Here is a 27,829-nt window from a genome sequence, read left to right on the forward strand (position 1 = left end):
TTATTTGTGTGTCCATTCATAGGAAAGCAAATAATTATTTTATTTTATTGCAGTGTGTACTGACTTGGGAATTATTTAAGACCAACTATAAGTTCCAACCAGGTTGGAGAAATTGATGTAAGCATTTTTCAATGTGTCTGCACTTTTTCCAAAAATTGTAAAGTGACACATGTTAGTTTTTTTTGTATTGTTGGTTGTAGCTTTACTGCTTAAATAATTATATGTCTTAAGTGTCTGCTTCTCTTAACTTATGAAAAAAAATTCTGAATTAGAAGCTTCATAAACACCTTAGTTATGGGCATTTTTGTAGATAAGTGCGATACTGCACCGACATTCTTGCAGAGCCCAGTTATCAGAATATCACTACATTTAAAATTAGATATAAAAAAAAATTTTAATCTGAGAGCAACAAAATTTTGCACAAGTTCTTATGTTACAAGTATAAGCAAATGCACAAAGTTTCCTGAAAATCCGAGATGATGGATGACATGACCTGCGCGACTTGACGTGGAATGACCCTTAACTAAAACCAACATATCACTTGCCCACATCCAAAACACTGGCAGCACCACAATCAGCAGTCTGAGCCTGCCTTCCTGGTATTTGTTGCCATAAAATGCTGGACTCATCACGTATGTCGTACAGTTATCACTATGTGCTTATTTAAGAAAAAGTTTCAAGAAAACCCATCCACAGCATCATCACTACCTCTACAACCAGGTGGTTATAACTGAAGTGCAGCTACTATAGATGTCCAGTGTGGGCTGTAATTATCGTATGGCAGCGAAACTTTGCACATATTCTAATGCATTAATGCAGAACTGACTCACACTGGACCAAATTAGTTCCAGTTTTGGCCACCAGATGGAAATCGGGTACTGTGAATGCAAGAAAGACGTATGAAAATGTTTCCATATGTAATAGATTAGGAACATGATGTGGGCAGAGGAGTTCAATCAAGTGACAAAGGCATAATGTTGATTAATCATGTATCATTAACTGCCACTTACATGACTTGTTCAATATGAGCACTGGAGACACTGATAAGATGCCGCATCCAAAAAATGAAATTATCAACACTTCCAGCAGAATCTGCGCAATGTGTTCCTATAGACTGGCCTTCAGATCAGGTACAGATGGTACACATACATGGTAAACTGGCGCAGAGCTAAAGCTCACATGGATTCAGATTAGGTGATCTTACGGGGCACACATCTGGAAAACCTCTGGAGATAACACATTTGTTGAAGGTTGCATTATGCAGATCTTTCACTGGGTAAGCGACTAAGTGTTGCCCTATCTTGCATGAAAACAGTTATTTCCACACAGTTGTGCTTGTCCAAAGCAGGAATCATATAATGTACAAGCAAGTCTCAATAACATTCAAATATCACGGTGCACCTGACAAGTCCTCTGGGTGTACTCTCGTCAACGAAAAAAAGACCGAGAATAAAAGTGTTTGTGAATCCACACCACACAGTCACGAACGGCGAGTGCAATGGCTCTTTGTGCACTACAAATGGTTTAACCGTACTCCAAATTTGGCAGTTCTGTGTACTCACTGCACCCTGCAGCAAAATTGTGCCTTGTCACTCCATAGAATATTGCGTGGCCACATGTTCTCATCTTCGATCCATGCCAGAAACCAAAGAGCAAGAATGTTGTTTCATCATCTGGATCTTGTATGGGTACCAGTGCATAACAGACCACAAAACTTTCTGTACTGTTGACCAAGGGATGGACAAGTCTCGTGACACTGTAACAACAGAATCACTACCCAGGGTATATGCTGCATGGTAACTAACTTCCACCGGGATAGGACACCTTCCCTTTCAGGTGCTGCACCAAGTTCACCCATCTTTTCAAATTTCATCGTCATCTTTTTTTGAACCATTTAAAGACAGTGGATCTCTCCTAAGACATTTCAGTCGGCAATACTCTGTCAATGCAGCACTGTAATTGCTGCCATTCACAAAAAACAGTTTCATTAACACCGCATGATCTCTCTGCTCGATAGCCACACTGTTCACTCACGTTATGGCTTGTCAGATGCCAGTGTACATGTCATACCAACATACAAACAGTGTAAGCACCAGATTCGCACCTGGTGGCCACAACTCGAACTAACATTTTTTCCAGTGTAAACCATTCCACATTAACACAATACCATATTTACCAAATTTTGCTGCCGTACGATAATTACAATCTACAACAGACCTCCATGAGTAGCTACATTTCAATTATAACCACCCAGTGTTTCTGTATGTAAGATATATCAATTTAAGCAGCATTTGGCCAATTACGCAGCTGGTACTGTAATATGAATTCATATCTACATTTGTCGACTTGGCCACTTTACATACTGCAAACCAACTTCTACACTATCTACCATTTGCACTATGTACAAAATAAAAAACTAAATTTTAAGTAAGACAACAAGAAGTACAATGACAAGACTGCCAGGTCACAAAAAATTATGTGTGTAAATAAATATTTGTTATTAACAGAAGTTGGTTATTCTCAAAGTTACACTGCAGCTGCAAAAAATAAATAAATATGGAGCTAGAGGAAATTATGCCAACTGTGACTAACACAAATTAGTGTTCAAATAACACAGGTCCACAGATTTTCACCTTTTATTTTTTACAGAAATGAAAGAAGCCACACTTTATAAAACTAGATGCACAAATATCAAGATTACAACTGTCACTTAACTCTGGGTTGAAAGTAGATAAGGTGTTCACAGTCACACTTGTGGAATATTATGAGAGCTACATGCAAAGGCTTTGTGAGAACAGTTCCTCTGCCGAAAGTGATTGGCGTGGATGCTTTGGCAACACTACTTTTCAATATGAAATTGGTGTGTTAGGGCACAAAAACAACTGAGGTCATCAGTCCCCATGTAATGACATCAGATCATCAAGAAGTAAAAGAACCTAAAACAACTGTATGGTATGCCCAATCGATGGAAGGAAAGAGAGCTAAGATTGAGAGCTTCCTCTAGGGGAAGGGGGCCACAAAATACGCTGTAGAGACAGTGGACGTCCTAAAATGTCCATCATACTGCTTCGACGGATAGAAAGTAAAACATGGTTGACAGCCAGTGCATAAGGTGTTCATGGCCAATAACTTGGACGGAAAATATACATTAAAATGTAAGTGGTTAAAAAAGGGCATTCGGTGAGGAAATGGCAAATCATCAAAGGTTGACAACAACGAACGCAAAGTGGTGGGGGATCATCACTTAAATTGCAATAGCTAATACAATAATGACCAATACTCAACCTGTTAAAATGATCTCTTAGCAAGTGGGCTGAGAAGAGGTTGGGCAAGCCTCTGGGAGAGGTTTAATTCCCTGGAGCTTGTTCCCATGAAGGGAAGACCAGTGGTGATGCCAAAGTGACACCACCTGCCGACAGATAGCAGCATTGATATCATCTGAAGGTATGGAAGGGCTAGCAGACTGGGGTATGAGGACTGCAGCATTGACAGCAGCATCAGCAGTCTCATTTCCCGTCAGACCAACATGACCAGGAACCCACATGAACAACACAGCTGGTCCCTCAACAGCAAGCAAGTGAAAGCTTTCTCAGACACATTGCACTAAAGGATGAACTGTGTACAGCACACAAGCTCTGAAGGGCACTGAGAGAATCTGAGCATAAGACACATTTGAAAACCCTGTGTCGCCAGAAGTACTGGGTGGTCTGATAGAGAGCAAAGAGCTCTGCTGTAAATATTGAGCAGTGTTTTGGAACCCGATACTGACAATGGTCGGTGCCAATTACACAGGCACACCTGACATCACAGCCTGTCTTAGAGCCATCAATGTAAATGAAGGTGCTAGTGGTAATTTGCGTGCGAAGGTCAAGAAACACTGCAATAGATTGAATCTGGAGTAGCTTCCTCAGGAAGCTAATGAAGTCCAAGATGAAAATGGGTCACCACTTAATGCCCAGGTGGTGAAGGATTCACACCCATCAGGAATGTAGCAGGCAGCTTGAAGATAAGCTGCCGTAGTAGGAGCCAAAACCGAACTCCGGGAAGTAACAGAGAAGAAGGACCCACCATATATTGGCGGTCAAAGGAGTTTTCGAAAAAAGAGGCATAGGATGGATGGGCAGTTGTGGCAGACAAACAGCACGCGTATCTGCTGAGGAGAACATCATGCCAGTAGGGCAGCAGAAGTTGGCAGCTTCTGCATAGAGACTTTCAACCGGGCTACTGTAACAGGCGCTAGAGGCCAAATGGATTTCACAATGGTGAATTGTACTAAGATGGCATAAGACGGACAGACGGTAAATGAAACACCCATTGTCAAACGGACAACTGAGCAGTACAAAAAAATGACAATGATCCAATCTACTCCCCAGAAAGTACTGTGCAGGACACGTAGGATACTGAGAGACCGGGTACAGCACTTGGGCAGGCACGACATTTAAGAGAACCAATAAAGTTTTCTATCAAGCATGAGCTCCAGGAATTTTGTAGTTTCAGTGAACAGAAGAGCAAAAAGCTCTAAGATGTAAAGATGGTGGAAGAAACCCACTGTGCCAACAAAAATTCATACAAATGGTTTTCTCAATGGAAAAGTGAAAGGCATTGTTGATGTTCCATGAATAAAGAAAAACGAGACATCACTGACGATGCCACTCAAGGAGACAAGTCCGTGGAGATCTGCAACAGATCACAAAGTTGTTGATGAAAAGGAAGCCAGAGGTGCCCGGCAGGAGACAGGCCATTATAGGATTAATAGTGGTAGCAAATAGGATGACACTCAGGATGGAACCCTGAGGCACACCATTTTCCTGGATAAAGGTGTCCAACAAGGAAGAACCCACACATACCTTTAGTGCCTCCACCAGGCACTGTAGGCTTTCTCTAAATCAAGAAACATGGCAACAGTGTTATTTCTGCAGAAAACCGTTCATGACATGGGTTGACAAAGTGATGAGGTGGTCAACTACAGAACGGTGTTCTCAATATCCACATTTTGCAGCGATTAGTAGAATACGAGATTCGAGCCACTATAGCAAGGAATCATACATTCCATCACCTTGCAAAGACAGCTGGCGAGTGGTGAGAGAAATGGGGCAGTAGTTAGAAGGAAGGTATTGGTCCTACACCGCACTTGGTATGGGTATGACACTAGCTTCACACCAGCATCTGGTAAATGTGCCATCTGTCCAAATGAAATTAAACGTATGAAGGAGAAAGTCCTGCAGCAAGAGAAAGGTGCTGCAACATGTGAGTGTGAACATCATCTGGCCCTGGGACAGATGATCAGGATGAAGTGAGAGCATGATCTAGCTCTCTCATAGTAAAGGCAGCATTGCAGCACTTATGATTCTGAGAAGAGAAGAGTATCGCCTGAGAACCCTCCACTTGTTTCCTAGGGATGAAGGTGGGATGACAGTGAGTGCAACTTGAAATCTCTGCAGAATAGTGGCCTCAGGTGTTACAAGACAGCAAGAGAGTCCACAATGAAATCATCTGTTCCAGTCAGCCCAGAAATTGGGGAACAGACCTTGGTCCCAGAGAGCTGACAGAGGTTGCCCTCTGATGGAAGAGGGAGTGAAACAGTTAAAAAAACTAGTAAATGAAATCTTGCTAGCTTTTTGCTATCCCAAAGAATCCGATGGCATTATGGTTAAAAATGAGCAGAGCCTGCCTATGCATTCTAATAGCTTTGCGGCATGCCTCACTCCACCATGGACCAGGACATGGCGTGGTACAGACGAAATGCAAGGTATGGAATGTTCTGCGGCAGTAAGTATAATGTTTGCAAGGTACTGTACCCAGTCATCACAGCCGGGAAAATGTTGTTTGTCAAAGGTTGCCAGGGAGGAGTAAAGCCTCCAGTCGGTCTTAGAAATCTGCAAACTTTGTTTACACGTAGGTGGAGTAGAAGTCAGCAAACGAATAGCACACACTGTAAACAGACTCTCGAGAACATGTCAGAAAGAATTGACTACTTGAGACGACGGGAAGCTGGGCAGTGCAAAAGGAAAGGTCCAATTGGGAACTGGTATTCATGGAGTCTGAAACGAATGTGGGTGCTCCAATATTAAGACAAATGAGGTTGATTTGATTGAGAAGGTCAGCCAAGAGGGCACTTCTTAGATTCTGGAATAGCCCCAAAGGGGATGGTTGCATTAAAGTCACCGAGCAGCAAAAAGATATGAGAGAGTTGACTAATAAGCTGAACAAAGACTGCCCTGGTTGCACTGAATGACAGAGGGATGTAGACATTGCAGAGAAATGTGACATAAAGAAGGATAATATGGACTGCAACAGCTTACAGCTGGTGTTCAGTGAGATGGTTTTAGCTATGAACATCATCTCGGATGAGCGGAAGCTCCCCCCCCCCCTCCCCCCCCCTCCATCAGCTAGAATGCCATCCTCAAGGGGGAAGGTCAATGCAAACCAAAAGGAAATGCAAGAGGTCAAAGTAGTTGCAAGGACACAATTTTGTACCTTGGAGGCAGAAAACAAGCAGAGGCTGCAACTCCAAGAGCTCCTCCTTGTTGGAGGAGTGATAACGGGGATAGGAGAGGAGGGAACAAATGAATGGTCGTCACCTTTGCAGCTGCCAAGTGCCAGCCTTCAAAGACACTCTGCTACATGGTGTAGAGGCTGGAGGATCCTGTTCCATGAGACCTAAAGAGGTGTTGGCATTCTCTTTGGGGTTGGCCTGTGCATTCCAGGGCAGAAAAATGGTAGGCAGTGAGCACAATCAAATTGGTGGTGAAGGAATCACATAGTGCCACTGTTGAATGGGCTCTCCAAGTCAGGGAAGGAGAAGACCATTTGTCATTGTTTGATTTCTTAGAGCCTTTGTGGTCAGCAGATGAAGACTCAGATGTTTGTTGGCTGGAGGGACATAAGAAATCTTCACGGGAATGTTCCTTTTGTCCTTTCCGGCCTGGCGGTTATGAAGCACATGATTTCACCACTGGGGGCAAAGATTTGGTGGCTTGTTCCACAGCTGGAGGAGGAGGAGGAGGAGGATAAAAAGACTGGGCAAATTTACAACTGCAGTGCTGCATTTGAGGTCACAAGCCTGTGCAGCCATGTCCATCGTGGAGCGAGGCATCGCAAGAATGGTACTGTCAAGTGCCAGATGGTAAAATGTGGGGCTTTTGACTACCTAACAACTCACGAGCGAAAGGGAAGGGATCTCCTGGACATCCTGCTCATCAAGATACACAGGACATTCTTGGGATGAGGCTGCATAGTCGGCATTGCAATTGCTACAGTGCGGAGAAGGAGATCGGCGCAAGTGCCCTCTGAACCACAAGTACCACATTTGGCCATATTTCGACAAGACAGCAAGTGTGGTTGTAATGTTGACACTGGTAGCAACGCATCGATTTTGGAACATACAGTCGGACCACGATGAATTCATAGCCTGCTTTGATCTTTGATGGATGCACTACTCAATCAAATGTGAGAAAAAGAGTGCGTGTAGGTACCAAACTTTTTCATTACCCGATGGACTGCAGCGACACCCTGACCAGAGGGGTAAGTTTGGGTTCCTCCCTTGGTGAGACCATCAAGCAGCTGAGTGTAACTTACATGACGCGAAGAATTCAACGTTCGACAGGCCTCGACACAAACAGGATAGCCATGGAGGAGCAAACATGTAAGGAGTTGTTAGGCCTGAAAATCACAACTGGTCTACAGAAGCAAAGTTCAATTACATAAACAAGAGCAGGATTTCACAGGTCCTGCAACTGCATCAACACCTTTCTGAGTAATAAGCAGATTAACTGTAGCAAGGGGCCGGCCATGGTGGCCGAGAGGTTCTAGGCGCTTCAGTCTTGAACCACGCGACCGCTACAGTCGCAGGTTCGAATCCTGCCTCGGGCATGGATGTGTGTGATGTCCTTAGGTTAGTTAGGTTTAAGTAGTTCTAAGTTCTAGGGGACTGATGACCTCAGATGTTAAGTCCCATAGCGCTCAGAGCCATTTGAATTTTTTTGTAGCAAGGGACTGACCACCTCCAGTACATGATAACCGAGGTACAGCTGGGAGATTCTTTGAATCTTCAGTCTCATTCTGTTTATGTTTAGCAGACTTAGACTGAGACGTGATTGGCTCACTGCAAGAAAATCCCCCATGACTGCCAGCATCTGCAATGCTGCACTACTTGCAACTGGGAGCCCCCCTTCAGAGGGTGATTGTTCACACCTCCCAAACTCCTGACAGGAGGACTGTCTAGCAATCGGGAATGATAACAGCTCAGGAAAGCACCCCTCCCTGGGCTTGGCCTGTCCCAGGGGGTATGTGGGAACCCTACATGTCAACCTGGGACTGGGGATTATGCATTACCCAGTCACCTGTTATGCATCAAATGCACGAGTCGTCCCTCACAAGCAGACATGGAGAAAGAAGAAACACAGAGGAATCTCAAATGGTGAAGCAGAGGAAGGGTAGGTAATGGAGAATGAAGAAAGAAAGAAGAAAAAAAAATCAGATGAGGGACTGTTCCGATGTCAGGCTACTAAAACCCAGAACACATTGCCAAAAATATCTCAAACATTCCCCAAGGAAGGGGAAAAAGAATGGCAGAAGGACAGACATGTGGCACTAAGGGAAGATACGTTGCAAAGCTAGGGGCCTGTGGTAGCCAAGCACAAACTCAACAAAGAATGGTGAGCCCACCGGGGAGGGGGAGGGGGGGAGTAGGAGGGTAGGAGGAGGAGGGGAGGGGGGCTGCTATTTAACATGACCCCACAAATCATGCACTGGTTTGTATTTCTGTATGTTATCTCCCTTGCGGAGAAAGTCAACACCAAGAGGAAGAGGAATATTCAATACCTGGACATCCCATCTACCATTTGCCCTGTGATTCATGGCGAAAGATTGATACCTCCTGTTGCCCCTTAAGTACCACCATGAAGCAGTGATACCTATGATACTGAACTGACATTCTTCTGCCAGTGACACAGATGCTACATTTACACAGACATCATCATTTGGAGAACCACACAAAGTTACACTGCATGAATTTCAGTACTGAAGACGACATGATATTCTGCAGTGACAATGATGGTGTGTTAGAAGACATGAATATTATACATTCACCAGACAAGTGGAGACTCTTTATTAATGGCTTAAAAACAACCTGGAGGATAGTACTGATATACAATAGTAATGAAAGGGCGTCCATCCCTGCCACATACTATGCATTATGCAAAAAAGTTATACCACGTTGAAATCCATTGTAAACTGTGCCAATTAGAATAAGCATGAATAGCTGTTGTGTGATTTAAGCCTGTGATGCTGTTGGATCAGCATGAGGGTTATACTAAGTGTTGCTGCTACCTGTTTGATTGGCACAGTCGTGCAAGATCAAAACACTAAACATATGAACTACTCTAGTACCTGGGTCAAGAAATATTGCCAATGAACCTCAACTGAATCTGAACAAAATTGTTCTCTCACCATTGCACATTAAGTTGGAGCTCATTACAGCAGTTCTTCATGAAAGGAATGAAGCAGCATTTCAATATTTGTGTAAGAACTTTCCACAACTCAGCATGGAGAATATCACAAAGGGGACGTTCATTGGTTCACAGATAGCTAGCTGTTGGGGGACACACACTGAGTCCACTCTAACATCAGATCAACTGCATGTGTGGCATTGTTTTCATACCATGACATTCTTGGAACACAGGAAAGCCAGAAATTAGAAGAATCTTGTGGACAAATTCATTCATGCTTTTGAGGTCACTGGCTGCAACATGATCCTGGAGATGTAGTCCTTTTACTCCCACCTCGATGCACTCACTGCGGTGCACTCAGTGATGAGCACAGCAAGCAGTTCCACCAGGACATTTCTCTCACTGAACTGTGGTAGACACGACGGTAGATTACTGTTACGTAAGATGATTTCTGCTGGACGCTATAGAGAGATGTTCCACATACTACCCAGGCAAAGACAAGGCATAAATAAATTAGTTAAGTTCAATTAATGTATATGTCCTATTACAGTAGCAAATAGGAGAAAGTGCCAACTTACTTGTAATCCTGAGATAAGAGACAGTTTTCACTGTGATATTCATGTTCAATGCATCAAAACCATCTACTTTGGTATCTGCACGAAATCTATGGTGGACCAGTGTAATGTCTCATTTAAAAAATGGTACAGGGGAAATCTTTGCATTCTGTATCTCTTCTGCAAGGCTCACATTAAAATATGTAATCCTCATCTGAAGAGGAAAAATAATTTAAAAATTCATATAAATTATGGCTCACCAGTCCGACTTTCCTGTATAGCTTCTCCTTCACTGGTCGGCACTACAGGATTATCTACTACTGCACCTCCGCTCCCAGTGGTGCCACCTCCACCACTATTTGAAGATGCATTTGCACCACCAGTCCCAGCACCTCCAGTCCGCTGCTGCTGTTCGCGGGGAAGCTTTTTCTTCACATTGTTTAATGCAAGCTCACCCAAGTGAGAATTATATGGCGTGCAGTACGAGTGAGGCACAAACCCCTCCTGTCGGCTGTCTGCAGCAATAACATACGCCCAGTCATTTTCACGATACAGGATGTTTACCACCTGAAATCATGAAAGTCAAAATTCTCATAATATTGCTCCTGGAAGGAGTTCATTAACATTATCTTAAGGTACACCAAATTATAGGACTTTTTCCACAAATTGCACACCGTCCTGGGGTATATTCTCTCTGAGAGTGTATCTTGTTTCCTAAGAGTGACTGAACAATTGGGCTGTAATTATCTCGCAGAATGCAACAGAACCTGATACATGTCTACAGAAGGGCAAGTATGTGTTTATCTTCTTCTGTGTTCTCCTTGTACTATATTTATTAAAATTTTGGCTGTGTTTTCCTGTTTAAGAGACTTAATCTTGTGTTTTTGTAAGTGTAAATTCATTCAGTCTGTAGCACAGTAGTTGCTCACAGAACAGCCAGCTACACAGCTCATTAATGCATCAATGTCCACTGGTGACACATCAGGAGTGTAGCAAGTTACATATCTAGGATTATGTCTGCTTTCATAGTTTACTGCTAGGACAGTTAGAATGTGTGCATGCTGTGTGCGGATGCAGGAGGAGCTGGCCCCAGTTCGCAAACAGCTAAACGCGCTTTTGGCTACAGTCAGTCATCTGATGCGTTGCATGGGACATCTCAGGTATTGCTGGTTTTGTCCATGGGCTCTGCTTCCAAGGCACCTCATAGTGCACCCTGACTCAGCTGATCTGCCCTCTCAGCAGGATGAGTGGTGGGTGGTAACGTATTTGCATCGCTCAAGGTGGAGGGCCAATGTGGACACTGGCTGGCTGGTCTCACTCATTCCCCTTGTGCAAGGACAGGTAGCCACTCCTTCAGCAGTGTCCCAGTCAGCATGGGGGGGGGGGTTATTAGTTACCGGGAGTTCCGACGTTATGCACATTATGGAACCCCTTAGGCAGATAGCGTTCAGGGCTGGAAAGAAAGCGAATGTGCACTTGGTATGTCTGCCAGGGGGCCTCATTCAAGATGAGGAGGTGGCCTCACTTGCGGCAATCAAGTGTGCAGGGTGCAGTCATCTGCAAGTTGTGGCTCACATCGGCACCAACACCTCTTGCATCTATTCTGAGGCCATCCTCAGTTCATACGGATGGCTGGCAGGCAGGGGTGGTAAAGACTGCTGACCTTACTTGTGGGGTACAAGCAGAGCTCGCAGTTTGCTTTTGGTTGGGGTTCTCCCCTTGGCTCCAAACCGTGGATTTGTCGACTGTGATGGTCTTGGCTGCAGATTTCTAGACTTGCATTATCATTTATAGAACTTCCCTTGATAGCTGAACTACACAAAGGAAGCAGTTTCTCAGATAGCAGAGTACTTGTAGGGTGTAGATGAGACTTTTTTAGTCGATATGCAGCAAGGGAAGTCAGACGGCATTTAGAATAAAAACATTTTGACTGTCAACAGCAACATCACTGTTAAGTAGTGTGAACACACAAATAGGAAAAGTTAATGGTTTAAATTAATGTACATAGTGTAGCAACAAGAGAAGCTAAGCTTTCATCCATAATATTGGCCTTGAATATCAATAAGCTACAAGAAAAGCTAACACATATATTATTGGTCTGTTTAGCATGTGTCATACTTTAAGAGATATAACACAAATGTGGTGGTTAATTTTTAAACAATGACATTAATGTCTGATCTGCCCTCGAAATTATTTGAAGTGGCTGGTCCTCAAAGTGTTAAGTTTTAAATGAAAGTCAAACAATCAGTCATTTAAGAAATTGATCGCACAATCTCATAGCAACAAAGTTAATCTTGCATAAAAGGAAATTTCTTTTGAAAATAATGCTTTTCAAAGAACCATTCACAATATTTTCCTGTAATCTCTTACACATGGGTTCATTCCAACAGCTGGCAGAGTGCCAGAAAATGGATATTACTGCATGTGAGGAAAGCCTTTATGTTTGTACACACATGGCATTAAGAGATCTTCTGTGACGTCATAAAAGAAATAGGACATCATAGGAATTTCGTAAACTGTACTAAAATGCATAATTTGGCTTAAAGGACACATTCACATGTCCAGATTCACAATGAAGTAGCCTCCAACCTGGTGTTAAGCTTTTCAGTGGGCTTTTTGGGATGCAAATTTTCTTGGAGTACCGGTACTATATTACCTCATGTTTGGCTCTTTGTTATGGCATAATGCTAAACGTGCCAGAAGATGAAAATGTGCACTTGAAATTCAGTTAACAGTTTAAACTAGCCAATAGTATGGGACAAAACACTTCGCTTCTTATAAATCGACTGTATCTGCGGAAAAGATTAATAAAAGCCACATTTATCTAGCAAACCAACAAATATTGCATTATTGTGCAAGGCGATTAATGCTTGACTGCCAAAAACATGGCTGTAAAATAAAATCATAAAAAAAATCTACAGATGTGGTCAAATTATTAGACTAAAGACTTTTTCCAAAACTTTACATTTATTATACATTTACATCCACATACAGATTATATTTGTTCATTCAATACTTTGTATGTATGCCTTTGTCCTTAATCAACATTTTTATTGTGTTTGGCATAGGTTTTATTAACTTTTCATATGACATTTCAATATCATTGTCACGATACCAGATTTCATTTAGTTTCTAGATCTTGTTTGGCGGTTATTGTAAATTTCCTTATCCTCTGTTTCACAATATCCCATAAATTTTCAATTGGGTTTGTATCAGGGCTACTCCCTGGCTAGGGCAACACTTTCAGTTGCTTTTCTTCCACGCACTTTTGAACACTTTTGGCTTTGTGGCAAGGTGTCCCATCATGCATAAAAATGGCATCTTTATTAGGAAACCACTCATTTATTTGAGGGGAAAGTTCCTTTTCAAGGATTTATTTATAGTGTTCTTGCCTCATTGTCCCTTCAACAATGTGTAATCTGCCAGGACCTTTCACGGGCATCACAATCCAGACCATAACGGAAGTTCACACATTGCTACACACACTCAGCTTTTAAACGTTCTCCAGGTCTGTGACGAACATACTGGCTGCTTCTTCCATCACAGTGAATACAGAGTCATCACTGAAACATACTTGAAGCAAGTGTACACAATTTCAAGTTAGAAAAGTTGGGATTAGTAGCCTAGTAGACCTCAACAGTCCCAAAAATTCAAATGTGCATTTCTTCAGTAGCAATAAAACATCACAATTTCAAGCCAAAACTCCTAACTTTAGAGATCAGACCCACTTAATTCATCATATCATTGTACATACCTTAGCCCAGTCCTCACTTGTCCACTCCTGAAATTGTTTAGCCCACTGCAATCTTTTGGCTTTCCTGGCAGGTGTGATTTTCTGTTTTTTCCTTAGTCGGCATGCCTTTAAACCACATTCAAATACCCCCTCCTCAATGTAACAGGTGAAACTTCAACACCCAAACCTTTCCACTGATGGCTCATGTCTATAGAAGTAAATTTACGGTTCTCTGTTGCCATGTTTGTAAGTCTTCTCATTGTTCTAGGACTCATTTTTCTTTTACACTCACATTTTCCTTTCCTGTTTGACTTGTATTCACCACCTTTCTGCACTGAAAGTTTGATTCTGCTGACAGTTTTCTGTAATATTCTCATTCTGTCAGCAATTTCTTGCTGTGTATAACAATTTTCAGCAGGAAGTACTACCACAGCCGAAACTTTCTGAGGTGAAACATCTTTTGTCTTCTCCATAACTCACTTTTTTTGGAAACTCTACGATTTATTCCTATAGCTAAAAACATGCAAGTTCACAAGCTATATAATGTCTTGTTAAAGCAGCAAGAAGTGATGGAATAAATAACAATCTGAAGTACACCACAGAAACATAAAACATTACTGTAAACACAGTTTCAAAGCATGTAAACTGACAACCAACACTAACATGATTTGGAGGGAAAATGACAAATGTTACCAACTGTGAAAAATTCAGTGATCTGTGAGTGGCTTGAAAGCAATATTTCGTGGCATCAATCAAACCACTTAAAAAATCAATTATTACACTTTTCTCTCCTACTTTTACACCAGAAAATTTAATAATATCAAAAATAATCGTTTAGTCTAATAATATAAACACATCTGTAATAACATATTTTAGCTTCCTGTAATTATATGAATGTAATTTAATTCACTTGATACCTCCCGGACACAGCAATCCATTTTGTTTTCATTTGTGAAATGTAAACAAAGAGGAAATAGCAAAATCACTAAATGCATACACAGGTCACTATCCCCCTCCCCACTACAATCCAGACTGCTCTGTGCATGCGCCACTCTGGCAGCTTTGGTACACCAGAAAAATATTTGTGTGCAGCACTTGCTACTGTTGCAGCCACACCTCGAGTAACCAGAAAAGGGAAAAAGTACTGGTCATGCATAACTGAACTGCACATGCGCATGAGCCTGCAGGCGACTGCTCAAAACGAACTTAACGGTTGTGACCTCATGCTCATTGGAAGCAGTTTGCTGTTATGAACTATTCCATTGCCTTTCTCCTGAAGCCTTTGACACATTTTGCTTTTGGCAGGCGCTTGTGTGTGCACTGTGTTTTATTGTTGACAAAAAAATGGTGCAAATGGCTCTGAGCACTATGGGACTTAACTTCTGAGGTCATCAGTCCCCTAGAACTTAGAACTACTTAAACCTAACTAACCTAAGGACATCACAAACATCCATGCCCACGGCAGGATTCGAACCTGCGACTGTAGCGATCGCGTGGTTCCGTACTGTAGCGCCTAGAACCGCTCGGCCACCCTGGCCGTCCATTGTTGACAATGATGCATTTCCTTTGCAACTTAAATTTTATTTTGGTTTTATTCTCTCATTTACATTTTGTTGCTGATGTATTATTCCGCAGTAGCAGGATACAGTAAAATTCTTTGTTAGACTATTAGTTCTTACCAATCAAAATTACAAACATTTAACTGAAGAACAAAATAATGAAAAATTCCCAGAATTCTAAAAGGTTCCCGGTTTTTTCCCCAGATACAAAAATTCCCGAGTTTTACCCAGATTTCCTGGTTGTCCTGGAGCATATACGCCCTGGGCAGCACAGTAACAGGAAACCCTGGCTTAGAGAGACAACTGAAAGATTTGAAAGCAAAGAAATCCTATGACTCATGGCTTCCTGCTCCGGCGAGAGGACCCTCCAATGTGTGGTGCTTGCGGCGTCCAGGTCACTGTGCGCCACGTTTTATTGGATTGCGTTTTATTTTCTGACCAGCGGGTTCCGACTGACTTGCCAGCGGACCTGCCATCTCTTTTAGGCAACACTCGGACGAATGTGGCTAAAGTTTTAAAGTTCTGTGCCCTGTCAAATGTTTTTACAAAGATTTTAGGGAGAGGATTTTAATTTGCTCACTGTGTGACAAGCTCGCCCATATTTTATGTAAGTGGCCAGCCAATAACAATTTCCTGTGACATTCTTGTTGCTATGTTTCCCCTTTCCTTAGGTTTTACTTTCTTATGTAGCATTTTTCTTCTTTTCCTGCTTTCTTTGAGTGTGTGCTTTAGTTTTCTTAGGTCTGTCCACATTCGTTCCTTTTAATGTGTGTCAGGGCACTGATGACCTCGATGTTGAGTGCCCATAAGCCCCAACACACCACCACCACACCACCAGGTATGGATGGAATCCCCATTCGGTTTTACAATGAGTACTCTACGTCATTGGTCCCTTATCTAGCCTGCAGTTATCGTGAATCTCTCGCTCAGCGCAAAGTCCCAAGTGAATGGAGAAAAGTGCAGATGAGATGATTCCAGTATATAAGAAGGGTAAAAGAACGGACCCACAAAATTACAGACCAATGTCCCTAACTTCGGTTTGCTGCAAAATCCTTGAACATATTCTCATTTCAAATGTATTAAACTTTCTTGAGACTGAGAAGCTTACGTCTACAAATTGGTGTGGTTTTAGAAAACTTAACTTGAGCAAAATTTAGCTTGCCTTTTCCTCACATGATATACTATGTACCAGAACCCAGTATGTAGTCCTCATCAACAAATGTTAATCAGAGACAAGAGTATCATCAGGAGTGCCACATGGAAGTGTGACAGGACCATTGTTGTCCATTAGTTACATAAATGATTTGGCAGACAGGGTAGGCAGCAATCTGCAGTTCTTTGCTGATGATGCTGCAGTGTATAGGAAGGTGTCATTGCTGGGTGACTGTAGCATGATGCAAAATTTCCGATTGGTGTGATGAACGGCAGAGCTCTAAATGTGGAAAAATAAAAGTTAATCCAAATGAGTAGGAAGACCAAACCTGTCATGTTTGGATACAGTATTGCTAGTGTCCTTGGCTCTAAGTTTTAGAGAAGATACAACGGGGCACTGCATCCTGCTTAACACAGTCAAGTTGTTTAAATATCTGGGTGTAGCATTGCAAAATAATATGAAATGTAAGAAGCATGTGAGAACTGTGGTCGACTTCAGTTTATTGGGAGAGTTTTAGCAAAGAGTGATTGATCTGTAAAGGGGACTGCATGTAGGACACTGGTATGAAATATTCTTGCGTACTTCTCAGGTGTTTGGAATCTGTACAAGGTTGGATTGAAGGTTAACATCAAAGCAATTCAGTTACCAGTAGATATGAACAACACGGAAGTATTAGAGAAATGCTTTGGGAACCCCAAATGGGAATCCCTGGAGAGAAGGCGACTTTCTTGTCGAGAAACACTATTGAGAAAATTTAGAGAACCAGCATTTGAAGTTGACTGCCAAACGATTCTACTGTCGCCGACATACATTGCGTGTAAGGACCACAAAGATAAGATATGAGAAATTAGGGCTCATACAGAGGCATATTGACAGTCATTTTCCCCTTGTTCCATTTACAAATGGAACTGGAGAGGAAATGATTAATAGTGGTACAGGGTACCCTCCGCCACAGACCATACAGTGGCTTGTGTAGTATCGATGTAAATGTAGATGAACCTGGTACTGACAGAACTACAGCAACAGATTAAACTGGATTGCCACAAGTTCTGCCAAGTGAAATTCCCTGATATTTCCCTGATTTCCAGACAAGTTTTAGGATTTTTCCCTGACAAATTTTGAGATCTACAGAGTGAGTAAAGACATAAGTTGACAAAAAAATGCAAGGTCTTTTGTATTTCTAATTGTGTGAGCAAAAATCTTAAGTGTACACATCAACATCTTTTTGTAATGAACTGTATTTAGATGAAGAAAGCAAGCCAAGTGGTATGTGTGTTTCATTAAGATCACTGATGTTATTTTATTTCAATAAAATGAAACTCATTTGGTGACAAAAATATGCATTTCCTTGGAGTTGCCAGACAGATTTAAAATACCTTCACTGATTTCAGAAACAACTTCAGAGAAAATAAGCGTCTTGAAAGAAGTGTATAAGGAGGGGAAGAGCTGTGTAAAGCAGCACTACAGGTGACCGCCAATAAAATGTTGGTTCTAATTTGTTTGTTATTTTTAATTATTACCATCTCTGTTCTGCCTATTATTTTAGTAGTACTGTGTCTCCCCCTGTTTAGCTGAGTGGTCACATGTTTGCCTACCATGCAGCGGGTCTGGGTTCGATTCCTGGCCAGATTGGAGATTTTATTCGCTCGTGGACTGGGTGTTGTGTTGACCTCATCACCATTTCATGAACACCGACACCCAAGTCACCCAATGTGGTGTCACCTGAATGATGACTTGCAACATGGCAGTCGAACTTCCTTGGATGAGATCTCCCAGCCATTAATGCCACATGGTCATTTCATTTTATAGGTTTTGAGTGATTTTTCTTTCAAGAAATATATGAGTACACAGCATACAAACCGTCAGCGACTGCCACAATTTTCTTCTACTTATTGTCCATACTTTCTAATATCTAGACCCAAAGTCCCAAAATGAACTAAAATAAATAAAATGTCTATCAAATGCCAACTGTACAATGTACTAGCAGTGAGACAGTCGCCTGTGGCCTCCGGCCTGCCGGGCAGCAACACAGTCCTTGGTCCACGACGAAAATCCACAGCAGATTATGCCACACACAGACCCAGCCTGTGGGCAGATCGGTGAGACTACATCCGATGGCCATGGCCTGCACATCAGTGGGAAATGATGGCAGGCCCAATCCGTCAGAGATACTCATAGAAACGACCTGTAGTTCTGGACTAACATGGAAGTCCACTTGTGAGGCCAGCTGTTCATGCGTCACAGACACCATGTTGATGAAATGAGGCCAAAGTGATCAATCTAAATAACAGATAACTTAAGCGAATACTCTCAGAATCAATAAAAATGAGGATAGGTGGCAACTCAACATGAAGAAGATCACTGAGACACAGGCAGGCACGCAGAAAAGACAATCACACTCTGACAACTAAATTTACGGCCACAGCTTTTGTCAGAAAACGAGAGCGCACACAGTTTCACATAATCACTCAGGCACAACCTACGCACACATGACCGCCATCTCCGGTTGCTGTGTCTACAGTCTCTCAGAATCAGATGCAAACAAACCACTCCTCACACCTCCCTACCTGTCATTGGCAGCTGCTAGGCTAGTGGCAAGAAGTGGTGGTAGCACTGACTGCAAGCTGAGGGAAATGGTAGGAGGGGAAAAGCAGTAAAAATGAGGCAGTCGGGAAGCAGGGCAAGTACTCAGTTGTGCCCAGCCAGTGACGATGCCTGGCATCTCAGTAACCAAACCATTCCATCTACTAAGACAAAAACGAGATGTTTCCAGTGTTATTTTTTCAAATTTCCCTGATATTTCCCTCATTTCCCTGACATGTTTGAAATTCCCTGATATTACCTGATTTCCACAACTTGTGGCAACCCTGTTAAACTAGAGTGACTGTTCTAAATTATTAACAGAAGTCAAGATATAATAACCATGAGGAACACACACAATGTATGAAGTCATGCCAAAACCAAACATAATGTAAAGAGCTGTTAATTGAGCCACCTTTTGTTTAGTTTTTCAAAGAAAGTGTAATACCCTCCCATACATTCCCCCAACATAACAACCATAAGCATAACAATTAGACATTTATTTGAAACACAGTAATCAGGCTTTGTATAATTCATGAACGCCAAGCTTTAACAGACCATTTCAGTCAACATCCATAATAATGTGTTATCAGTTAAATTAAACAAGATTTTCAAGTCATAGTGTGATTCTTATGTTTTTAAAAATCCTATCTCAAGAAAGTAATACCCAGAAAACACACTAAATTACTAAGAGATAAAAAGACACACTCATTAAACCATTTATCCTCTTTCGAACTCAATAAATAAACTACATCCGTAGAGAGTGCAACAATTTTTGGAGATCTCATACATTTTCAAATATTTGTTCTTCTCAAAAGAAGTTTAAATCTAAGTTTTGGTTTTGTACATTGAGCTCAGATATCCAACAACAGATTTTATTGTATATGCGTCAGTCATCACAAAGGAATATCTATGGTCAACATATACTGAAAAGTTAAAGTAAACAATACTATGCATCTGATCACACAACAATATATTCTTCAGGACTCTTTCTCTTTGTAGTTACATTGAACATTTCCTGATCTGTAGGGCATGCACTATCATTACATACAGTCCACATCCCTCCCTTGACTATCACTCATCCTATTATTCCGATCCACATACAGGAGAGATGTCACAAGAGGATCTCTGTTACTGATCTGCAAGTAATTTTATTAGCAGATGTTACCAGTTGTTCAGACTGTTAACAGAAAACAATGTTATCTGCTGTGAAGTATTGCTACTAGAAAACTGTCGCAAAATCCAGAAAGCTTTGGGTAGATGTTTCTTTTCCAATGACTCCTATTTAATCTAGAATGTAAATAAATGTCATATAACCTTCAGGCAAGAAAAAAGCATCATATCACTGGTACATTAACAACAAATTGTCTTCATGTGCAAGACATCCATCAAATACTCCAGATAAAGTCTGATGCATGAATTCAGTATCATAGTCATGCAAATGGCAGATTCAAATTTACTGAAAGAATCACGTATGTAGTTATCATTGGATCTGAGACTGAGGGTTCACTTTTGTGCGTCAGGCAGTAGTATATATTCTGCATCTCTAAGAGGAGCCAAACACAGACCAAATGAACTACCTTTAAGTGTGTATCTTTAAAAAAAAAAATAGTTGAGCTTGAAATTTAATTGGACAATATTTCCTGCAATATCATTCAACTATCAGAGGTGAAGTACTAAATCCAAAAGCTGGGATCAGGCTGCAAGAAAACCAACATGTATTGTAGAAAGATATACTGTAAATAAATAAAAAAAATTTAAAAAATAAAAAAAAGCTCATGACAAAATTACAGTGGATTTTTAATGGATGTAAAAAGAATACTCAGAATTTAAAATGGGGTTTCTGAAAGGAAGCCCTCTGAAAAATAAGCTCGGTTAACAGAGCTCAGTTAAGGCAAACACTACCCACATAAACCAAGTTCTGGTAATACTGGAGAAGTAGAAGATCGTAATATCAAACTAGCTTCAACAATACTACAAGGAGGATAGTTGCTTCTCACAATATAGTGGAGATAGATACATCCAATAGCTGCTTATTCATGACAGACTGTTTCAGCCTTTATTGCCATTGCCAAGTAGATCTAGACTGATAAGGCATCCATATTACGTCACTAGTGAACTACTTTTTTAACATAACTATTTTAATAAGATGGTAAATGATGTAAGTATGTCGAAAATAAAATGTTGCTTACAGTGACAATAGTCTGACAGTTCCACTCTTACAATATTGTGAATAAAGATTAATTATTATAAAGCAGCTATTTGGTGCATCTATTCTAATACTCATGTCTTTATCAGAAATATCATGCTGCTAGCCCTAAAGAAGAAAAACTTCAGTTCTTTACACAGGACTAAATACAAAAATTTCTGAACCAGCCAGCAGATGACTTGCCTGCTTTGTAGATTTTGGAAAGCCATTTAACAATGTTAAGTACCAAATACTTATTAATCAGTTTAAACTCACAGGTTTTGACAGTAATGACATCAAGTCGTGTGGGTGAATATGATCCATGCCTGGATAGCTCAGATGATAAATACATTGCTTGCGGAAGGCAGAATTCTGGGTTTAAGTTCTAGTCTCTAACATAGTCACAGCTTTCCACGAAGTTTCAAAACTGTGCATGCACCACTATAAAGTGAAAGACTCATTCTGAAAAATAATGGTTATTAGCAAGAAGAGAATACACAACTTGGTTATCAATTTGGATGGGAATGTACTTGGGATAATCACTAAAATTAAACACCCATGATTCAAGCTAACAGAAAAATGTAATCACAATGAAAAGAAAATACTGGAATCAATATTCTACGGCAAAGACTGAAACATCCCTACACATAATCACGATCTCCAGTCAACCATCCATCGAACTGTAAAATTCAGTATGTTACCAGTACTGTTGAATGAAATAGAAATTTGGACAATTAAAACATCTTTCATCAAGAGGCTATAGGAAGACTATATTTCACAGTATGGTGCATGGAGGAGGGAACTGTGAATACCAACTTTACTTCCACCCTTTCCCGTTCCACTTGCAAACAGTCTGCAGGAAGAAGATTGTTGGTAAGCCTCCATAGGAACTAGAAACTAATTTTAGGTTCATGGTCTTTTCAAGATAGCTAAGTAAGAGGAAATAGTGTATTGGTTGATTCTGCTACAATCATAAGCTCTCAGTCAACAATAAACCAAACAGTGATGCACAACAATCCTCTGTAGGGTCTGCCACAGGAGCTGGATGAGCATCTCTGTGAAGCTTTCACATTCACTATGTGAAGTTGTGACTAAATGCACTGCCCTTCTTTGGATCTTCCCCTGTCCTCTATCACTCCTATGTGGTACAAGACCCAGACTGATGAGCAACATTGAAGTACTGGTCGAATGAGGGTTTTGTAAGCTACCTCCTTGGGTCAACTCCACTTACTGAGATTTCTTCCAATGAATCTTCTGACATCTCCCTTACCTCTGATTAGTTGTTTGTGATCATTGCGCTTAAAAAGTGCTCCAAACGTATACTCACAAATATTTTATCCGCTACAACATTTATATATATTGTTAATAGTAATGATACTGTAACGTCTGCAGATTTCTCTCTGTTATGAACAATACGCTGTATCTTTTACTATAAACTCTTCAATCCATTCATGAAGCTAGTCTGATATTCCCCACACCTGCATTTTGTTCATTAACATTCTTGCAAAATGGTACTGAGCACCACCTGCAACTGAAGAAAAACAGAACACTTAGATGCCAGTATCTACTGCCCTCTGAGTGAACAAAGTGAGCTGCATTCCACATGATCATTATTTGCTAAAGATCCCATGAGTAGGCTGTATAACCAAAGACAAGGTCCTTTACTGTGCTGAAAAAATGTTTTTATCATAACTACTATCAGACACAAGAAAGTTATCACATTTGGTTTCAATTTTTTTAAGCTATAAGCACTTCATTGTAAAAGGAAAATGTGGACCTGGTCAGAGAAGGGTTTTATGGCTGCAGAATCTTGAAGAGGGGAGCGGCCCAAAATTCCCAGTATTGGCACATTGATTGGATTAGCCCAGAATAGAGAACAATACTCCATTATGGTTTTCAACATTCTGTAAGCAGAGAGAACATAAAGAAGAAGACTGTATGTACCATTTAAATGTAAGATCTATGAGATCAGTTTGAGAGAATTACTGTATCAACTACACAAACGATGAGTAAACCTGCAAAAGGGGGAAGTTACTGAGAACAGGAAACTACTGGAGGCAAGGAGGTTGAATACTGTAAATAACAAGAATGAACATGCAGGATAGATAATCTGACTACAAAACTACTCAATGACAAAAACATTAATAATGAAAGGGAATTATCACATATTGATGACACTGTCTGTATGAAGCATGTGTGGGAAGGAAATAAGCAGGACATGTGCAAAACCAAAAGGGTTCCCTTTAATATCTCAACAACATGTGTAGGTTCATCCAGTTACTACTAGAAGGGAAAAAAAAGGGGGGGAGAGAAAGAAAGAGAGGGAGGGAGGGAGGGAGGGAGGGAGGGAGGGAGAGAGAGAGAGAGAGAGAGAGAGAGACGTTATCAAAATTAAGTCTATCAATATTCTGTCAAGAATTGGAAGAAATTCCGTATATAATGAAGGACTGAAGGGGAAGGAAGAGAGATGAAGGAAAAGGACTGGCAAGGTCTGGCAAAGGGGAAGAGTTCAGGAAAGTCAATCAAAACCTTTGCTCAGGGATACTTCGGACACAAAATGGGAAGGAACAACTGACTGTTGGGACCTGTACCAGATGAGATTTGAAAACCTGAAAGGTGGAAGATAGGGTACTGAGCAAGAGAGCTTACAGATGAAACAGCTTGTATGAATTAATAATAATGGAAAGTTAAGTGCTAATGGAAAGTTAAGTGCATTGAAGGCGATAGAGGCAGGGAAAGAGAGAGAGAGAGAGAGAGAGAGAGAGAGAGAGAGAGAGAGAGAGAGAGAGAGAAAATCAGAAAATAAAAGATACTGAGACAGGAATAGTTGCTGAGAAGAAATGCTGAGACCGAAGAAATTAAAATAAATTAAGGCCAGGATGGTAGCAATAACAAGGAGAAGAATCCAGATGGCCCATGAGGTAAAACAGGCACCAAGGTCACGACTCATGTTTTAGAGAATGCTCTCCAACAGGATATTGTGTGTTGCCAGTACACCTCCCCTGTCTATGTCCATTCATCTGAACTGATAACTTGGTGATAGTCACACCAATGTAAAAGGCCAAACTGTGTGTGCATAACAGCTGGTAGACAACATACATCATTTCATAGGTGGCTCTCCCTTTGACAGTACATGTTTTGCCAGTTACACGGCTGGTATGGATGGTGATAGGAGGGCATGTAGGACAAGTCTTACTGTGGATACAGTCAAAGAAGTAGGAGCCATAGGGCAGTGAAAAGGGTGCAGAAGCAGCATAGGGTCTGACCAGGATACTGTGGAGGTGGGGTGGGCATGGAAAAGTTATCCTTGGTATGGTGAGCAACACACAATATCCTGCTGCAGAGCATGTTCTACAACATGACAGTCGTGACCTCGGTGCCTGTTCCACCACAAGTGCCATCTCGATTCTCCCAGACACCAGTTTCTCAAAACTCTGTAGGAGTTCTTGCTATCCACCTGACTTTAATTGATGTTAATTTCTTTGGTTTCAGCATTTCTTCTCAGAATTATTCTTTCCTCCATATTGTTCATTTTCTTACCTGTCTCTCTTTTTCCCTGCCCCCACCTCTACCATATACAATGCACTTAGCATTCTATTCTTATTAACTCTTATACAATGTTTTGTCAATAATTTCCATTGCATTTATCACCCTATCTTACATCTTTAACATCTTTAAGTACTCAGGATTTCAAGTCTCATTTGGTGCACTCCCCAACAATCAATCTTCACTTCTCATCCCATCTGGTAAGTCTCCCCTGATCCAAGGTTCAGGTTGACTTTCCCAGACTCTCTCCATTTCCAAAAACTTACCAGGCCATTTCCTCCATCACTCCTCCTTCCCTTTCAACCCTTCTGCCAGAAGAAGGAGCCACTGGCTTCTCAAGCTTGCAAATTTCCTTAACCTTTACATGTTTGTGTCCTGCCACTGCTTGCTGAATAGATTTTTTTGTCTATCCAGTTACGTTATTTAGGTTGTAGGGCTAGTGAAGTGAACTGAATCTACAAGATGTGAGCTAAAGACAACAGGGTTAACTTGAAATCTCAAGGAATGTGACACCAGCACAATATGATGAACACAGGAATGATATTACAGGTATGCAACTGCCTGCTATCACAGTCTGCCTGTAGTTTTGCTGCAGACTGCATACATATGAATGAATGGATGACTTCTTTTGCACGCAATGCTCCTAATACAATACCAGAGAAACATACTAACACAATGTCCTCAACAAGACAGACAGTGATAAGCTATCTGAAAACAAATCACTCTTCTCATAAACCTACAGGCAAATGGGTCGTACTAATATGTTGATTACCTAAAGTTATATCCAAGTACACCATTAAGGTGGCCAAGGACAGCATCACTATGTAACACAAACCTGTTTGCCTTTTTTACAGCATGTGCACATTACAGGATAGAAATTCAACCCATCTAAAAATAGTCATTCATGTGAAACTTAGCCCACCATCTTCAGTACAACTGCAAATGAGAGTACACACTATCACTCACTTGGCCCTATCTACTATCTACTCCACTTAAATGGTTCAGCTCAATATCTTCAACTTCACTGCCTCTACAAGAAGGGCATAGTAGATATATTCACACCCAAGAAAATAAAATGCAACCTGTACCAGTCCACAACAGAGCAACTTTCTCAAAATTGTTTTATGTATCCAGAATCTCTCTCTGGAACAACCTGCCCAAGCAGCAATGAAAGGCCTTTTGAGTTTTAATAAACAGTTCATAGCCCATTTTCTATCACAACACTACTATCATGTACATGTCTGTAGTGCATTCCATTCTGGCCACCCTCTCACCCCTCCTCACTTCCCACAGTCTAAATGAAACACTTCTCTTTCTAAAATTATGCAGTTACAGTCATATCAACTCTCCTGCTCTACCACTATTCCTCTTGCTCAAATGATAACACCACTTTTTCAAAAATACAATAGATATTAATGTTATGATGAAGGTTTCCTATTACCAAATCTTCTGTAACTATTACCATTCACAGCATCAATTAGAATAAATTGAATAATTGCTGCTTTAATGTTCAAATAATGAAATCACAACAACTTACAGAAATTGAGAAGACAGAAAATAAAATACACCAATGTTAGCAATCCCTTCATCAACTGCCGACTTACTGATGAGTAGAAACAAAGACAACATTTGGCAATGTACATCAAGAGAAAATTCACTCAGCAGTAATCTCTAAGGAAGGGAGGAATGACTGAAGGATGGACAGATTTAACGTCTTAGAAACAGCATTGGGAATGTCACATTAGTTCATGTCACACGAGGATGGGGATGGAAATTAGTAGTGTCTTGTAGACAGAATCATCTGGTTATCTTAAATAATTTAGGGAAACAAAACCGAAAGCTACATTAGTATGGCTAAACAGGGATGTGAATCACATTGCTCCTGAATACAAAAAAGCTGCCTTTTTAGGTCAAGGAATTTAGCTGTCTACGTAGGTCTACTGCAGAAATTAATTACTACGAGAAAATGTAATATATTTAGGCCTACTTCTCAAAGAAATCAGTTATGCACTTTCACTAGTCTAGAAAAACAATGGAAGCTACTTGAGTGTGTATCTTGATAAGAATCAAACAATACAAAATTTCTCTCAGAAAGGATTCCAAAACAAAACATGCATTTCTGTTACATTCACAATAGTCAACCTCTTTTTTAAGGCTTTCTGTGTGTACTGATTTACACTCCATCAAGCAGATTGAATTAGGCACACAAGCTTGAAGCATTGCACACAATAACAAACACAAACTGTGAAAGGACACAACACAAGCAAACCGAAAAGAGTAATACAAACGAAATCAAACGCAAACACTCACTCAGTGCACAAAGATAGCTTAAAACAACTCACAAACCCAACGAGTGCAAAAGAAATTATCAGAAGGACAGAGAAAAAATAAAACACAAAGCAAAAAAGGCATGAGTGCATATCTGCACACTGATGTTAGTAATGAAGTAGGTCCTCTATGCAGGAAATGTAACTGAAAAAGCGGAAGTTAAATAAATGCATAAAACTGCCAGTGTATGGGAAAAAGAAATGCTGAAGGAAACAAAAATCAAGAAATTCAATAAAACAGGCAATTACCAGCTGACGTCCAATGACCGCCAATCCATCTAAATAGGCCAAATCTCCATATTTTCAAAATCGAGGACAGCAGATCATCCAACCAGACATACCTAAAAATCCTCAAATTCAGCAATTCACAACGTGACAACAGAATGAAAAAAAAGAGTAAAATTATCTATTAAGAGCATTTGTTAATTTTTTAATTGATTGGAGATATATATTCAACATCACACACACACACACACACACACACACACACACACACACACACACACACACACACACACACACACACACACACACACACCTAAGAATCTCTTCTTTTAATCCATACCTGTTAGAAACAAACATACAGGTGTACACATAGGGCACATACAGGTAAATGTAATGTTGACTTCAATTTATTAGACAATTGTCAGGAAACTTAACAGAACACCTGAAAATCACTAGCTGCAAGCAAATTAATGAAATTTTATTTCTGAATTTGATGAAGTTAGAGTGTACACCTG

At 40.8% G+C, this 27,829-nt stretch overlaps 1 protein-coding gene across 1 annotated transcript in view; it reads right to left on the minus strand.

Moving 5' to 3' along the window:
• Positions 1–27,829, minus strand: part of LOC126419023 (SH3 domain-containing protein Dlish) — a 76,816-nt gene that overhangs the window by 23,994 nt on the left and 24,993 nt on the right. The window contains exon 3 of the mRNA XM_050086080.1: positions 10,264–10,570. Within this exon, the coding sequence (XP_049942037.1) occupies positions 10,264–10,570 (307 nt within the window). The remainder of the gene's footprint in view (positions 1–10,263; positions 10,571–27,829) is intronic.

This window comes from Schistocerca serialis, chromosome 9, assembly GCF_023864345.2.
Source record: "Schistocerca serialis cubense isolate TAMUIC-IGC-003099 chromosome 9, iqSchSeri2.2, whole genome shotgun sequence".
NCBI lineage: Eukaryota > Metazoa > Arthropoda > Insecta > Orthoptera > Acrididae > Schistocerca > Schistocerca serialis.